Genomic DNA, 16,467 nt, shown 5'->3' with positions numbered 1-16,467 from the left:
CCCTGGAGTGAGATGAGTTTTCTGCGAATTGCTTTTTATTTATATGAAGTTAAATCTTGCAGTGGTATTGTAAAATCTGCAGAGTTCCTAAAAAGCATATCTGATGGGCAATGAGCGACACGTATTGCTGAAAATTCATAATGTGTTCTGTAAATCTGACATTTGTATTGCATTCATGAAACTACACCACCCATACTCCACTTCAGGGTCACTACATGAAACCACTTCCGGTGTCAAGGTTTCTACCTATCAGCTGACGGGTGAGAAGGTGAGGGTGTTACTTATTACTTGTGCACTGACATGTTAAAGTGTGTCCGTAATTAATGTCCTCGCCGTTAAAATGACAAGTTGAGGCATTTTATCTATATAATTGGACAGACTTACGGTCGGTTCCATTGACATGATCTCTGACTCTTGGTGTTGATTCGCAAGATGACAAGCTAGCTCCCCCATCTGGGCGCGCGTGCATGTACTTCTGGTCGGCATTGGCTAGCTGTCTGAGCATGTAACGGTTACCAATATATTCACAATGTTTTTTCCATAGTTATTGTAAAGGACATATTAGATGGTGTTGTGTGCATTAGAATGTACACACAATTTAGTCAGTTAATTTGAGGGGAAACGACTTCAAGGATTGTCGCTAGTCTGCCTTCAGCACCATGCAGCTGCTAACCTCTGTTATGGTACAGTACTTTTACTGAAATACAAACTCCTGCAACAATGTCAGGGATTGTGTTCCAAGGTGTAACAATGCAGTCCAATAGTATTGTTGTCATTCTGTGTTTTAAACATTATCTTTCAATTAGTAGACAGTCCTGTCTTCCCTGTGTACCTCTACCCTGTGGTGTAATATCCTGGCATGTACAAATAATGAAATGATTAATCATTTTACCCACTGTGAATGGTCTGATGTACAGTACAGCATTCTATTGTTTGCCACAGTAGTCTTTAACTTCACCAGGCGATTAAAGAAGGGAGTGGAGTGACCTGGTTAAAAGTGACAGCATTGTTGGCTGACTGACCCTTATCTTCCTGCTTTGCAAACTCCGTTGCAGTGTGAATGAAGGCTGTGGTGCACTCGCAATGCCCTTGGAGGTGTGTTGGCCATTCCCACATTGCCCTCGCCTGGGATGGAGGATATCCAGCTCCTTGATAATGGGCATGGTCGGATCCTACAGCTTCTTGTGGACCAGTGAGTCTTGCTCTTAGCTCTGTCACATGGGGTCTCCTTACCACAAAGCTGGTTCAGGAGTAAACCAGGTTAAGTTAAGAGGTGAATAATCTAATAGAAGAGCCAGAAAATTAGGACTCTAGATTATTCTATGTGGTGAGTTACCTCTTAACGTAAACCTGGTTTACTCCTGAACCAGCTTTGTAGTATAGGCCCATGGTCTGCTCAATGAAACATACATACAACAGTGTACTTGGTGTGATCACATAAGGAATCTACAGTTTAGAGATTGCTTTTTCATACATTTTTCTCTTGGCTTATGATTGCAGGATACATGAACTGCCTGTCGGTACACAACCAGAATGTCCTCTTGGATTTAATTGATCAACGGCCAAAGGACAGGCCTCTAATCACCCTCTCCAATCACCAGTCCTGCATGGACGACCCGCACATATGGGGTAGGACATAGACTCTTTGTATGTAACACGACACTTGCTCAGTCAGAAAAAAATCGGTTGTGAATGGCAAGAAACATGTTTTGTCAGGAATTTACATTTTTTTAAATTTTATTTACACTTTTACACATATCACACAAACATCACACAAAGTGGACAGCGCTTGTCCACTAGACAAAGGAAGAATAAACAACAACAAAAACAAACAAACATAAAAAAAATAAAAAATACATACAATTATTTCCTACCCACTTCACATAGAGGTCTACCCTATATGCTTAACTTAGGTTTGTAAGTTTTACTGTGTCTATGTATTTATGTACTAAGGACCATGTAGACCTGACATCCAACTGTTTCAGGTGTTGTGTGTTTATACTTTCTTCCATCGTTAAAAAGTGTATTATCTGATCTAACCATTGTGAAAGAGTCGGTCCTGACTGCGATATCCAGGAATTTACATTCGATAACAATTGCATTTCATACACGGTGGCATATTACTGTGCTTTAAAGAACAATAATAAAGCTTAGGGTGTTAAAGTGGGAAGTCGTGCACACGTATATGGATATTTGTGAAAAACACATCTGTTTTGGCCTCTCGTTTACATCTACACAGAGTTTTAGAAGTCTCCTTTTAAAACTCTGGTTTAGAAGTGATCCCTTTTGGCCCTGCCGTGGCCAACCGGTAGGGTACTCAGGACTTTTTCTAGGATTTTTTGGCATGAGGGAGCATCATGGCAGGTTACAGGGGGTGAAGGGGGGTGTTCCCCCCCATGAATGAGAAATTTATTAGGGGCGCTCAAATATATATATATATAAATATAAAAGTATGAGGGTGCACCCACGGAGGTATGAGGGTGGAGCGCCCCTATTTCCCCGTTCAGAAAAAGCCCTGGTACTGCTCTGCCATGCGGACGACCCAGGCTCGATTCTCGGCCCGGGTTCTTTGCCGGCCCCTCCCCGTCTCTCTCCCCATTCGCTTCCTGTCCACCTCTCAAACTGTCCTATCATCAATAAAGTCGTAAAAGACCAGAAAAAAAATCTCTTTTAGGGAACTACAACACACCTGTCACAATGGGGCTTTTATGTTTATCCACATGTCTTGTTTGTACATACGTCAACAGGTAAAAAAAATAGCTGTGTTTAAAATACATGTAAACGGCTTTTGAATGACAGAATTTTTTCTGGTTTCATCTTCATAGGGATGCTGCGATTTCGACAGTTGTGGAACTTCAGGAAAATGAGATGGTGAGTTTTTATGACAGGGAGACAGTATAATGTATAGGACCACAACTTGCACAAACGATGGGAAAGCTGGCTTCAAGAAGTCACTCATAAAATCCACACCAGATATCCATTTCAACTTCACTGATTGTTATAATCATCACAACTCTCCTGCAGCCATACCACTTCATACAACCATACCACCCACTGTACCATGCCAACATGGATTTTTTTTTGTATTTAATAGTTCATGTGTGCGTATAGACTCATTGTTTGCTTCATTGTACTCAAAGTAAAACTCATGTATTTTCTGTATTTTAACATTATTAGTGGCGGTGTCAGTTAGCTAGAGTGCTCTGTGTTACATAGTATCAACATGAGTCCAGAGGAGATCAGGAACAGTGTTGGTACAAATTGGCAGTTGCCTAAATTACTTTTGTTCGAACAAACATATACGGTAGTAAACTAAGAAGTTTTTATTTGAAGCTGAGGTTTCCAACCTCTGACTATTCAGGGTATTCATCTCTCTGACATTGCTTCTTCCCCGTGTGTCTGTGTTTCACTGTGTGTCATTGCGTTTCCTCTGTCACAACAGGACCCCGGCAGCCTCCGATATCTGTTTCACACGAGAGGTCTACTCGCGCTTTTTCAGTAAAGGGAAATGTGTCCCTGTGTGCCGCGGTAAGAGAGGACCCCTTTACCTCCTTGTTTTTGAAGTTTTTGTATTATATGTTATAGTGCACAGCTGCACACCGATTGGTTGGTTAGGTGGTTAATGCCAAGTTAAACCTAGTCTTTGTAGGGAAATGACCTAGTGGCTATATGAAATGCTATACAGGTACTGTATGTAAGCCACTTGATTAGTCTCGTTTCCCTTACCACAAATCCTAATTTATCATAACATATTCATACATTTTCCATACCGTTACATTAACAAAATGTTTATTTGCTGGCAGTGATGTAGATAAGCATAATGCAGATACATTTAACACATTACAATAGCTACTATTAATGGGTTCATGAATTAATTGTACTTTAATCTAGTACTTTCTTATGTGTCACAGGTGATGGCGTGTATCAGAGAGGAATGGACTTCCTTTTGGACAAGCTGAACAGAGGAGAATGGGTGCATATATTCCCAGAGGGTAGGAAAGCCAATGAATCAGATTGCTTTGTGTTGTCTTGTACTGTAATAATTCTTAGCCTGGTTATCACCAGACGGTGTGTGTATGTGTGTGTAGCTTCGGCGCCCCCTGGTGCCGTCTGGTGAGAACTAGGCTTAGTAATTCTATTTCTATTAAACCTTCTATTGCTATTAAGTAGCAATAGATGAGAGTTAATAGCAATAGTGGTTAATGAGAGGATTCTTAATTTCAGGAAAGGTCAACATGACTCCAGAATGGATACGTTTAAAATGGGGTAAGTTTGACAAGCTTTTCTGATAACCCTTTTGTGGCTAAATACATGTATAATAACAGTTATACAAAACAGTTGCTACAGCCAGCTCTGCTGCAATCATTGTGTTTATGTGTAATTGTAGGTGTTGGAAGGTTGATCGCTGAATGTACCCTTGACCCAATAATTGTGCCTATGTGGCATTTGGGTGAGTTGACTGAACCACATATAATAAGTTAAGGCTTCCACTCCATTCATGAAATGTCAGTATACTCATGAACGGCGTGACGTTTTCCATGTGCGTAACGCCCATTTGTGGGGGAAAACAACCCATGCAAGTCAATTGGTGATGCTGGGGTTTAATAAACGAAAGATACGGACCTGTAGACTAGCGTTGTTCACGCACAACATGGCGAAAACGTCTTGTGTCGCCGGTTGTTCAAATAATATAGCCAAACAGCCGGGGCTGAAGCATGGACTGTGTTCATTTAGACTAGCCGATTTAGCATGTAAGTCAATGAGACATTTGGTTTGTTTTCACCCATAAAGGGGCGTAAGGCAAATTTCAGAGCAAAGTACCCGGATGGCCGTTCATGAGTATTTAAGACCTTTAGGTTTGGTGTTTCAAACCTAGTGTTATTGTTGCCTATTATCACCAATAATTCACATAGATTTCTGTTTGTGTGTGCACGAGGAAATGAACATCGTCCTGTGTTATTTGAATCTTGCAGGCATGAATGATGTCCTTCCTAATGATAAGCCTTACATACCCCGAGCTGGAAAGGTGAGAATACAGGAACATCCTGGGTTAAAAGGTTATATTATATGATTCCTTCGTATTATCATACTCATTGCACACCTTGTGTCATGTTCTTGCTTTTTTATGTAGAAAATTACAGTTTTAGTGGGGACACCTTTTACTGTGAAACATCTTGTGGATTCGCTAAGAGCGGAGAACAAAAGCCAGGTAGGATTTTACATTAAGATGTTTTCCCGCCCTGCATTTGTGCATTCTCGTGAGAGCAAAAAAAGTAATGTGTCTGCTTTCACACAGATGGAAATGAGGAAGGCCCTGACTGACTTCATCCAGGAGGAGTTCCGCAGCTTAAAGAGCCAGGCCGAGGCCTTGCACCAGCGGATACAGAATCAAGGATGAGCTCATGGCCAGGGATGGTGTCTACCCTCAGGGAGAGTGCACTTAAGGGGCCTGACACACACGGCCTGCACGCATGTGACCAGATCAGCCTCCAGGAAAATCAAGACCACACACACACACATACATACACACACATACATACATACATACATACATACATACATACATACATGCATACATACATACATACATACATACATACATACATACATACACACAAACACACACACTCAGTCAGCACAGTGGTTGGACCATAAGTATATCTGATCACTCATCAGATAGCAGGATTCCATTTTTTACACTGTTTCCTAAATTCCTTGTCCCACTTGAAACAGTTGATCTTAGCTGGACAGAATTTTTTTTGAAGAAGAAGTCAAAGTGCATGTGCCAAGTTGTTCTGGCTGGAAGGTGTACTAAGCATGTGAAGAATAATGAAGAAGCATCATGTTCCGTATGGGCAATCCATTTTTTGACCGCAGCCTTGGGTTACTGAGTGACTCAACCAAGTATTGGACATGTAGATAAACTTATTTGAATGAGACGAGACGAGTATTTTTTATGACTCAATATTTTACAGTGGTGATTCAGAAATGTTTATGCCAATTTTTGCCAGTTTTTAAATCTTGTACAAAGTTGGTAAAGCCATTTGCAATATTTAGGCTTTGATGCTGAGAATCATTTGTACTGTGTGTTGTATGCGTTCACCCTTTGAAAGTACCGAATGTCGTGTAGACCTAAAGAAGACCTCTTTTATTAATTTGCATCTTGCTGTTATTGAGTCTGTGCTCATTTAGAGCACAACTATTTCCCTTCTTTAACCATCTGGCATTATTTCTATCAGAAATGTTGTAATGATAACACAAAGGGTATTGTATGAGGTATTTGCTTTGATTACAGAAGTTAAGGTTTCAAAAAGGTTTGAGATAATGTTCTGTTTGTGATGTTTGCTGAGTATTCGTTGATGCTGTGCCTCTTTACCCCTTCTCAAAGTTTGTAATGTGGCAGCTTTGTATGGTTGAACTGCAATCCCTTTGGTCTCTCAGTTGTGATTATTTTGCATGACCTATTGAGTTTCTGTCCTTATGTTTTTTCTCTTGTTATACAACCAACCTCACTGATGTCCTCAAATGAATTTCGTCCTGTCAGAATATCAGAAACATACTGCCTCAAGTCTAATTATTACACAGTACAATAAAGTGTTGATTACATAATCCACATTCCCTTCATGTCATGCAGACTTCGCAGCCAACAGTAAAGTGAAATGGGTGGTTGTGCCAAAGTTCTTAATCTCTGGTTGTACGTCTGGATTTGGTTGGTTTGAGTACCGGTACCCTTCTTTTGTGTGCTAACAAACAAATATATAGTGCACTGAATGCATACTATTTACTTTAAATTCATGCAGTGCGGGTTGGGGATAGGCTAGAATAAATCTTACTACAGTGGCTTGCAGGACAGGTCATTATCACGTGACTTGGTCCTTGCGAGAGCATTCTCGGCAACGTCAACAACGTCATTCGTTGAGGATCCCGAAGATGGCGGACCTAAAGATGCTCAGCTGTAGTGTCGTTTTTGTATTTTTGTGTTGTGCCGCATCCTTTGGGAAATGCAACGATCAAGTACCTTTGATAATGTGGACAAGCGCGGGGTAAGGGAAATGCGTATTACTGGTACTATCGGTCTGAATGACATTCGCTGAAGTGAACAGTAGCTGTCCAGTGCTGCAATGCTAAGCTTAGCTGATGCTAGCCACCTGCAGGGATGACATTTTGTCATTCATCCTAATGTACCGAACTAGTGAGTCTTTTATCGTTATCCCCAATTTCACATCACTGCGAATAACAGTTAGACTTATTGTTGATATGTTCCAAGCCTGGGGGCTAAGGTATTAGTTTCTAGATGTGTGTAGGAAGCGAGGCGAGCTTACCTTTTTCAGCACCCCCGTCGGAAGCCATGTTAGCAACTGTGACTGTCAGGCTAGCGTCTAACCCCGTCATGTTTGTATTTTGTTCCCAGTTGTGTTTTCAATTAAATGTGTTTTAACTGTCCTCCTGACCAAACCCTCAAATGACTTGTTTTGCTCTCAGCTCCACTCTCGGGTCCCAAACCCCACCGGCAGCGGGGCACATCGTGTCTACCTCTCAGTTGGAATCCTACCTGCAGACTGCTCTTACTAACAGCCCTCATAATGTTCTCCTCTTCTTGCAGGACAAGGTAGATTATTTTACAATAACAGTCATAATCAACACACTGCATGTCCTAGTAGTAGTCCACAGATAGACTTCAGTTAGTCAATCATACAACACACTTGGTAGTGTTCAGAGGCTGGCTAACCCACTAGACTAATGGAACATAACCTGGATATTTTACACCTATGTATAACATTTGTCACAGTGGTGACAGTGACCTCCACTCGGATGCTTTTAGGAGCTCTGGCACACTCCTTGTCAATATGATGTATATTACTAAATTACACAAAATGCACAACTTCAGTGTGATCACGCAAAGAACCGGGGCTGCATCTGGAGTCCTATACCAAAGTGTGTGTGTGTGTGTGTGTGTGTGTGTGTGTGTGTGTGTGTGTGTGTGTGTGTGTGTGTGTGTGTGTTCTCTTTAAGATTTACTTAGACTTACAGTTTAACCATTTTCTTTTTTGGTGATTTATTTCTGTAAATTCTGGAAGAGAGTGACATGTCATGTGACAGGTTTGTCATGTAAGTTATGTCTCAACACTGGTGTTTCCTCTTTCTACCCTTTGGTTCCAGTTGAGCATGGATGACTTCACGATGTATGGAGGGGTCTTTGGGAACAAGCAAGAAAGCTCATTCTCCAGTCTCGAGGTAGATTCAGCCTCCAATTTGTGACACTTTCCCCCTGACTGAGCTGCACAGTGGTGGTTGAAATTGAACATTTGTTGCTTCCAAGTAGTACAAATTACACACACGCATTCTAAAAGAAGATATTCAATTCATTGTGTCATATTTCTTGTAATGCTTATCTGCTGTCAATGTATTTTGAGCATGTTTTGTTTGGGAAGTATCAGTCATGAAACTCATATCAGCGTATCAGGGCAATTCATTGATTGCATTAACACTATGTGTACACAGTGCCCCCAAACCTGTTACATTTTTCTTTATGCAAACTGCCGCACCCTGTGGTTCACTCTGTAAACTCGTATAGAAATCTGTACAAGAGCAAGGCCACTGTTGACCTCCAACCGTGTTCCCCTCTGCACCCTCTAGGTGGCGCTGCAGTCCTCCAGCCCTCTGCTGCTGCCGTCAGTGGCTCGCCCCGCGGCGGCGTCTGTGACCGGTATGCTGCAGGAGCAGCTGGACACCGCGCCCCTCTACATGGACCCAGAGACCCTGGCCCAGCTCCGCCTCAACGCCTCCGTGGCCGCCCTGCTGGTCTTCCGTCTTCCCTATGCCACAAGGTAATCTCCCTTTCCCCCTTTAGGCCGGGGATTGACCCAGTCGACTCCTCTGGCCCGCCCTTGAAACTGCATTGTTTTAACCTCCGACTGCTTCACCCGTGGTCATGCGGTGCCAATCACTGCCAGTCATTTGGCATACTGATTAGCCACTACATACAGCGGGTGGAGCAAACGTGGTGGAAAACAAGCAATTTCATGGGCGGACCCAGAGTTGCCGACTGGGTCAATATGCTTGCCGTTCGTGCACTTTTCGTGCATGAACACGTTGCCATGCAATTTTTAAATATCATTTTTGCACGGGGTAGAGCACCAGTGACAATGTACACAGATGCGTGCTTACGTTGCAATATAGACATGACAAACCCTTTAGAGCCGATCACACAAGAGTCAAACTGTAGTGGAAAACATTAATGTTGACTATCTGCCCCCGAGATGATGCCTTCAGTATGTGAAGTGCTCCAGTCATCCTGAAGGAAGTATGTGCTCTGGGTCGCTCGGTTGCATGCAAAATTTAAGGCACACAGCAAGCACATCTTGGCCCTTAATGGCACGCCCTGACATAGGTATCCCTGTAATATGATGGCCTGTGGTAAGTGATGGGTAACCCTGCATTCAGATGCCACAATGCAGTGCCACAAAAGAACCTGGTTTTACCTTTCCAGTGCCCTTTTCCAGTTTGGACAGGTAAAACTTTGTCTTTTTTGAATATGTGTTACTGCATTGCAGCGTATGAATCAAAGTTTCCCCATCACTGTAGCCCGGTAGATCCTGGTTGCTCTTTTGCACCATCTTGTAGATCTCATCAGGGATATAAGCACATGAAAGCTAGCAAAGCTAGCATGATATGTCACTTCACTTCTTGGTTGTACTAAAATTGGGATCCAGCATTGCAGTAATTGCATCTTCTCTAATAATGATAAAAAAATAAAAATAAAATTCCTGGATATTCTGTGTCGTCTCCATTATACTTATGGTGCATTTTATGTGATTGCCCTTTTGGACAGTCGTGAACGATAAAAATCTTTCTTCAAATGGTTCATAGCTATCATAAGGGTAAGTGTTTTTAACTTTTAAGTTAGTGGCCTGTGCAGAGGGATGTTGTTGCAGCGGCCCAGGGCGGGTATGTCGTAGAAATTGCCAGAAAAGTCCCAGCACATGAAAAACTTCTGAAGTATTCAACTTTGTGTAATGTTTTTAAACACTGTACAAGACTTGACATATAATTGCTCTGTCTTTCATTGATCCAGTGCTGATATGATGTCCGCGAAAGAAGTCCTTAGTGGAAATGGTAAGCATGTGTCTTTTTACTTCTTTTTTAACTCCTCTTCTGTTCTGAAATTGTTGTACGTAAAAGTGCTGTAAGTGTTGTAGGAAAGGTGATCATGTCAGAATCAATCACAGTCAGCTCTTTAGTGAATGCTCTACTTTGTATTAATTGCTGATGTCAATGTGAATTAACTGGGTTTGTTTGTTTTTTCCTGGTGTGTAGATGAGGTGATTGGGCAGGTATTGAGCATCATGCACAACCAGGCTGTCCCCTACACTGCTGTCTACACTGGACTGCAGCCATCTAGAGTAAGTGGCTCTCTGTGTCCCACTTAACCCATTTTAGCCTGATGACTCGTCTACGCTGCATTGAGGCTCTTGAGATTTTGGCTTTTTAAATAAAAATATGGGTATGTTACAGCTGAATGAACACATTCTAATGCAAGATGAGGGTCTTAAGGTTTAAATGCAATCATGTTTCATGTTTTTGTGTGCATCAGAGGCGAGGATATTTAGGTTTTTCTAGGCTGAGGGCAACTTTCCCAACAAGGGCTTAGGCATTCAGCAGGCGTTTTTTGCAGGTGCTTCAGGCATCAATGAGTTAAATACCGTGCCCACAAATGTGGTTGAGTACAAGAGACATTCTATTCTGTCGTGAGGTCTCGTCTCTTGTTCCTCAACTCTCGCCTCTTGTTCCTCAACTCTCGCCTCTTGACTTCTCTTGAAGGTGATCGAGGATGCCTCCCTGGACATCCAGTCTGTGGGTGGACGTTCCCTCCTGCAGTCCCGTCGGTACAAGAACAGGAACAGGGAAGAGCAGAAGGAGAAGGAGAAGGCTGGGGTGGCCTACCCCCCTCTGGAGTTCAAGGAGAGCGAGAGCCCGGAGAAGCCCTGCATCATGCTGTGGGCCGAGAACCTGACCGTCAGCATCCTGAGGGAGAACAAGTGGAGCAGGGCCGACCTCTCCAAGGAGACCTTCGGGGAGTCGGCTACCGTCACGCTGCACGGCTCCTTCTGCAACGAAACCCACTCCAGGTCAGGAGATGAAATGAGTCAGAGTATACAATCTTTTATTTGTCGAGTGTAATTAATAGAATTATATATCATGTAGTAGCATCATATATCGTATTATCCATATAAAAACACAAAAGTGTCTCGTAATTAAAAATAAATAACGTTTTAAAATAAGGGAATCAAAGCAGCTTACAGTAAGCAGAAGTTGGCAGACAAAATGGAATGCTCTGAAATACAGCTGTATGCAGTGTGTAGGCTCTGAGGATATAGAGCATATAGATTGGATGAAGTTGTGACCAACATGGACTATGGCTCATTATTTATGTCTCAATTATGTGACTTACTAGGATTCAATACTGCTAATTTTCCGTTATCCCTCGTTTAAAACGTTAAAAAAAACATTGGAAAGGAAAGACTTTTCATGCTTTGCACTCTAATAGCAGTGTAGGTATTCCGAATGACTGTTATTGTGTTTGACTGTTTGGTTTGGTTTGGGTTTGTTTTTCAGTCTGGCCCTGAACTACAAGGAGGTTCTTGGGTTTAACACATTCAAAATCATGTGAGTAGAAGCCTGGAAACAAAACTGCATGTCTATCTGAGTCACTTTGTTCATTTGAGTCACTTGTCTGATGTGTCACTTTGCATATTTCCTTCCAACTTGTTAGTGCTTAGTTTTACTCTTTTTGGAAATTGCTTGAGATGGACATTTGTATTTTGCACTGGTAAATCGATCTCGGGTGTAAAATAGTTAATGACAGGTGTAAGGTTATGGTGGCACCACCACTCGCATAGTGAGACTCTATGGTCTCGCACCGACTAGTTCGAAAATATAGTTGGATTCTTGCAGCCACCAGTTTGGATCTACATTTTTCATGCTGGAGTAGTAGATGGCGTTTTAAGTATAAAACAATTTTATTTGCCTTTTGTCAATCGCTAACCTCTATTATCTTCACCTATGTAGTTAGCCTACAATTAAAATGACCGTGTCATAAAAACCACAGCCAGTCATGCGTTATAACATTCTGATCGATATCAGGCTATAAACTATCCCTATGAGAAATTTTTAGATTTATGATGAATACAGGTACTGCATTTTAAATGCATTATTTCTATGTTGATGATAAAGTTCACAGCGAGGATTTCTAATAATAGATAAGTGTTCCGCTGGCAGAACAGTGCGCACTACAAAGCTAGGCTGTTGAATACATTGACCACCCTGCAGCAGCGCGCTAAACCCCCCACATTTGGGCTTGCATGCCCATGGGGACCCCGGTTCGAGTCCGGCCAGTGTCATTTCCCAGTCCTACCCCAAATCTCTCTCCAGCTAACTTCCTGTCTCCTCTCACACTATCATGTCATAATAAAGGCCCAAAAAGCCCCCAAAACATACTTGAAACATACAAAAAAAAAACATACAATTTTTTTTTGACCTTCCTGCCTGCTATGCCGTGGCTTTCCTCCTGTGCAGCTTCGTGATGAGCCAGCGCATGTACAAGGTGTCGGCGCGCCGCTGGTTCACCATGGATGAGGTGGTGCTGGAGTACGAGGGCAAGAAGGCCACCTTCAACGGGAGCCGCTCCATCTACGCCCCGGCCGAGTACTCCTACCGCTGCGAAGTTGTGACCAGCCACCGCTACCCCCAGCTGGTGCCCCGCACCTCCAAGGATGCCGCCAACCAGTGGAAGCTCTCCTTCAGCGACTTCCAGGTACGCTGGCGACCTCTCACTTGGCGGCTGTAGCGAAGGGGAGTGGAGTTGCCCAGCCGGGACTCGAACCCGGACCTTCTGGGGAATTAAACTGGGGCTCTGACCGCTACACCAAAGAGCCAGGCTCGTTGGCTGGACAGTGAGAACACACCCATAACTCTAGTGAAGGTCACTCCATCACAGCGGCTGAGGGCCTAGTGTTATGTATTTACTTTCTCTCTGCTTTCTATCAATAAATGATAAGACTTAAATAGATGGCTAGCCGTACTTGGCAAAAAGAAGCTATTTGGTATGGTTAATGTACTACATAAAGGGAAGAATATCTCATTAATCCAATTTGTAATACATTTGAAAATAATCATGAGGCCAGAGGCCATGTTTTTTTTAATTAAGCTTTTACTAATAAAATGGCTATCTGATATGTCCAGATTCTGAGATGTCCGCGTCGGCAAGGTCATTCATTTCTCTCCGTCTGCCTCTCTTCGTCTCCTCCTCTCCTTTAGTCAGGCCAAGAGCAATACAAATGTCGTTTCTGAGCTCCCAGAAAATCGGGAACTCCTCCCACTTGGTCAGGAAGCATGCAACCATTAGCAAACCAAGGGAGGCCTACGGAATTTGGGAAATGTTTATTTATGTTAAGCTCTTGGTCAGACCAAGTCTCGAACAGAGATTTGAAAGTTGATGATAATCAGGCTACCTCTCATCATCTCTTCATCATCTCTCTCCCCTCCCCCTCTCTCTGCCACAGATCCAGGGCTTCAGCTTGTCAGGTAAGGACTTCTCGTACGCCAGCGACTGCGCGGGCTTCTTCACGCCGGGCATCTGGATGGGGCTGCTGACCTCCCTGCTGATGGTGCTCATCCTCACCTACGGCCTGCACATGATCATGCAGCTGCGCACCATGGACCGCTTCGATGACCCCAAGGGGCCAGCCATCTCCGTGCCCCAGACCGAGTAGACGACGCTAACACTAACACTAACACCACTAACACCAGAGGTGACGATCCCGGGTCCAGAACGTTAAAACCCCCATGCCGCCGCCATGAATTTGATCCAACCATCTCGGCTGATTGTTATGAGTACCCAAGGCTATACTACAAAGCTGGTTCAGGATAAGTTAAGGTTAAGTTAAGAGGTAAATCATCTAATAGAAGAGCTAGAATAGGAATAGGATAGGAAAAGCTCTTGTATTAGATGATTTATCTCTTAACTTAACCTTAACTCATCCTGAACCAGCTCAGGTAGGCGAGATGCTTGTTGAAGTCACTTTTGTTGGAAGGGAGCTGTGTGGCTGGGGTTTTTGACTTCTGAACGCGGAATGGACACCTCTGAACCATCCATACCCAGCAAGCAGGCTGCAAGGCTGGACCTTCCCATCCCTGCCTCACACCGCCCTGCGCCCTTCTTCTTGTCTTTCATTCCACTTACCCACACACCCACTCACACACTCCAACCCAGCCCAGCCCAGGTGTCGTTCCCCTCTGTGTGTGAGTGTGTTTGTGTGTGTGTGTTTTTGCCTTCTAAACTTAACCCCATATCTTTTCCCTTTTCTGTATAAGGTCCCTCCACAGCCACCCCCCACATTCCATTCAGCTTTCACATTTCTTATTTTATTTTGTGGCTGCATAATCAACTTGGTTGAAACATTCCACCTTGTAATGTTGCACCCTATTTTCCGACATTCTTTTGCTTGTTTTTTTCCTTTACGTTAGAGTACCGAATTTATAGAAGGGGCTTGTTTACATGCTTGCTGGAAAGGCCCAAGTTGTTAGAGTCAGTGGTGTGTAATACAACAGAAAAAAGGGAGTTGATTTTGTTGAATTATTTTTTTTGTTAATTTATTTATTTTGCATTACCAGGGGAAAAATGGGTGTTGAAAGGAGAGAGAAGCACTGCTTCCTTGTGTAAATGCCACTGTTTATTGGAACAGTGATTCTATAGTATTGACTGAGTGGCAGCCATCCTTCTTTTGCACTTAATCTGTTGTCAAGAAGGGCAGACATAAGAATTGGAATTGGAAAACTATCAAACATCATTAGCAGCCGTGTGCAATACAAAAGAAGGGACAATGTCATTATTTATTTTCCTCATCTCATTCAGCCTTTTGTACCACACATCTGCAAATGAACTGTGTGTGTGCGCGCGCGCAATGTGTGTGTGTGTGCGTGTGAATACATTTAGATCACTCTAGGGTCCTATACAGTCAGCTCCAGCATGGATAAGTTTGTTTGTTTTGTTCTCCAGGGTGCTCTAGTGTTGGATCCCATTGGACCACTGCATCTCCATGCAAGCCTGGTAAAAGCATGAGTTCTCTTTAATAACAAGACAAGGGTCTTGTTTTAAGGCTCTAATCAGGGCTGAGACTCTCAGCTAGAAAGCTAAAAAGCCACAGGGTTCACCTATTACTTTGTAGTTTGGTAGTACATACAGTGATATCTCTTACTCTGACTGCTCTTACTCTGGGGTGCGTTTCTTGAAACCATAGTTGCTGACTATGTTAGCTACTTTGCTGTTTCCAATGTAATTTCCCATTGGCAGCTAGCTAACACCTACACTTTAGAGAAACGCACCCCTGTTTTGCTTTTGGAACACTAAGATGCCCTTTCTCTGGTTTTCATTTGCCCATAAACAAAACAGTATTACTGGACAGAGGAGAAGAGCATTGTTGGGCTTAGGCGTTGCACTTAAATACCATTTACTTATGTGTAGATGCCACTATTCCTGTCAGTCTTAGATTTTAAAAGGGCGTCTGCTATGGAGATTCACCAAGAGCTTCATGCTTTTACCAGCGTAATGGGTTTGATTTTTGGTGGTATGCTTTACTAAACTAACTGTACAGTGAACAGTGCTTTGGACATGCAATGCGTTTTGAAATATTGTAAATATGAAGAGGAGATGAATATATTGCTGTATTTGAGTTAGAAGTTTATTTATTGAGTGTACCGGTACATCCTGGACTTGTGTTTTGTGATTGGTGATTTATGTGTGTGTGTGCCGCGTGTGTAAGCGTGTGTATGTGTGTGTAATGACTCTATAGTTGCCTCGTAGGGTTTTAATGTGTCTCATTGTGTGGCTCATCGGATCACTTCTGTAAAAAAAAAGAGGGAATGCTGTCGTAAAAGATTCTACTGTACCACCGTGTTCTTTTAAGGGAAACACTATTTGGTGTCAAGCTTATGTAGCTGTGGCATATATATTAACGTTCTACAGTGGAGGAATCCAGACCTCAGCAGGGGATATATATATATTTCAGATTTCCAGGGGTGTAATATGTGGTTTGCTTGGAAGCAAAGTTTCATGTTATTTTCCCACTTGGTTATACATTGTGAAATACTAAAAAGGGATTTGGACTGGATTCTATCTGGCTATATCTATGTCGCAGATGAAAAGAGGAAAAGGGTACCAGTAATACGTTTGGGAAAAATTACTGAAACAAAACGGAACTATGTAATTCTTGTTGAATGTTGTGAACACAAAATGCAATAAAAATGATGGAAAAAAAGGTCCTTTTGGTGTCGACATTCAGAACTAAATGCATGTTTGGATGAATAAATGTAAAAAAATATGCAATTTTTAATAAATATGATTAAATTAGAATTACACTAGCCACAACCAGGGTGCGGATTTGTCAGAAAACCAGAAGGGGGGAATAT

The 16,467-nt window shown here is 42.6% G+C and overlaps 2 protein-coding genes across 4 annotated transcripts; both read left to right on the top strand.

The window, feature by feature from the left end:
* The first annotated feature begins 232 nt into the window (after positions 1-232).
* On the top strand, positions 233-6,613 carry tafazzin (tafazzin, phospholipid-lysophospholipid transacylase). Of its 3 annotated transcripts, none has more exons than XM_063209588.1 (11): positions 233-268; positions 1,056-1,192; positions 1,501-1,629; positions 2,826-2,871; positions 3,443-3,528; positions 3,912-3,992; positions 4,225-4,266; positions 4,388-4,450; positions 4,974-5,026; positions 5,132-5,209; positions 5,297-6,613. In XM_063209588.1, the coding sequence occupies exons 2-11, from the start codon at positions 1,084-1,086 to the stop codon at positions 5,396-5,398; spliced, it is 789 nt and encodes a 262-aa protein (XP_063065658.1). In that variant the 5' UTR covers positions 233-268; positions 1,056-1,083; the 3' UTR covers positions 5,399-6,613. The 3 variants fall into 3 exon arrangements, with proteins under 3 accessions (XP_063065658.1, XP_063065655.1, XP_063065657.1); XM_063209585.1 differs by lacking the exon at positions 233-268 and adding an exon at positions 350-505; XM_063209587.1 differs by lacking the exon at positions 233-268 and adding an exon at positions 514-683.
* A 291-nt stretch (positions 6,614-6,904) lies between these two features.
* On the top strand, positions 6,905-16,320 carry atp6ap1a (ATPase H+ transporting accessory protein 1a). Its single transcript, XM_063208067.1, has 10 exons — positions 6,905-7,043; positions 7,483-7,609; positions 8,161-8,235; positions 8,638-8,828; positions 10,076-10,116; positions 10,318-10,403; positions 10,822-11,129; positions 11,617-11,667; positions 12,577-12,814; positions 13,563-16,320. The coding sequence occupies exons 1-10, from the start codon at positions 6,931-6,933 to the stop codon at positions 13,770-13,772; spliced, it is 1,440 nt and encodes a 479-aa protein (XP_063064137.1). The 5' UTR covers positions 6,905-6,930; the 3' UTR covers positions 13,773-16,320.
* The last annotated feature ends 147 nt before the right edge of the window (positions 16,321-16,467 follow it).

This window comes from Engraulis encrasicolus, chromosome 10, assembly GCF_034702125.1.
Source record: "Engraulis encrasicolus isolate BLACKSEA-1 chromosome 10, IST_EnEncr_1.0, whole genome shotgun sequence".
In the NCBI taxonomy this organism is placed as follows: Eukaryota; Metazoa; Chordata; class Actinopteri; order Clupeiformes; family Engraulidae; genus Engraulis; species Engraulis encrasicolus.
Note: the sequence above shows the minus strand (reverse complement) of the source record. Positions and strands in the feature narration are given on the sequence as shown.

Excerpts from the sequence above, each read along its gene's own strand:
- tafazzin (XM_063209585.1), top strand. The coding sequence starts at position 468 with ATGTACTTCTGGTCGGCATTGGCTAGCTGTCTGAGCAT. Across the intron at positions 2,872-3,442 it reads AACTTCAGGAAAATGAGATG|GACCCCGGCAGCCTCCGATA; the intron begins GTGAGTTTTTAT and ends CTGTCACAACAG. Across the intron at positions 3,993-4,224 it reads GGTGCATATATTCCCAGAGG|GAAAGGTCAACATGACTCCA; the intron begins GTAGGAAAGCCA and ends TCTTAATTTCAG.
- atp6ap1a (XM_063208067.1), top strand. The coding sequence starts at position 6,931 with ATGGCGGACCTAAAGATGCTCAGCTGTAGTGTCGTTTTTGTATTTTTG. Across the intron at positions 8,829-10,075 it reads CGTCTTCCCTATGCCACAAG|TGCTGATATGATGTCCGCGA; the intron begins GTAATCTCCCTT and ends TCATTGATCCAG. Across the intron at positions 10,117-10,317 it reads AGAAGTCCTTAGTGGAAATG|ATGAGGTGATTGGGCAGGTA; the intron begins GTAAGCATGTGT and ends CCTGGTGTGTAG.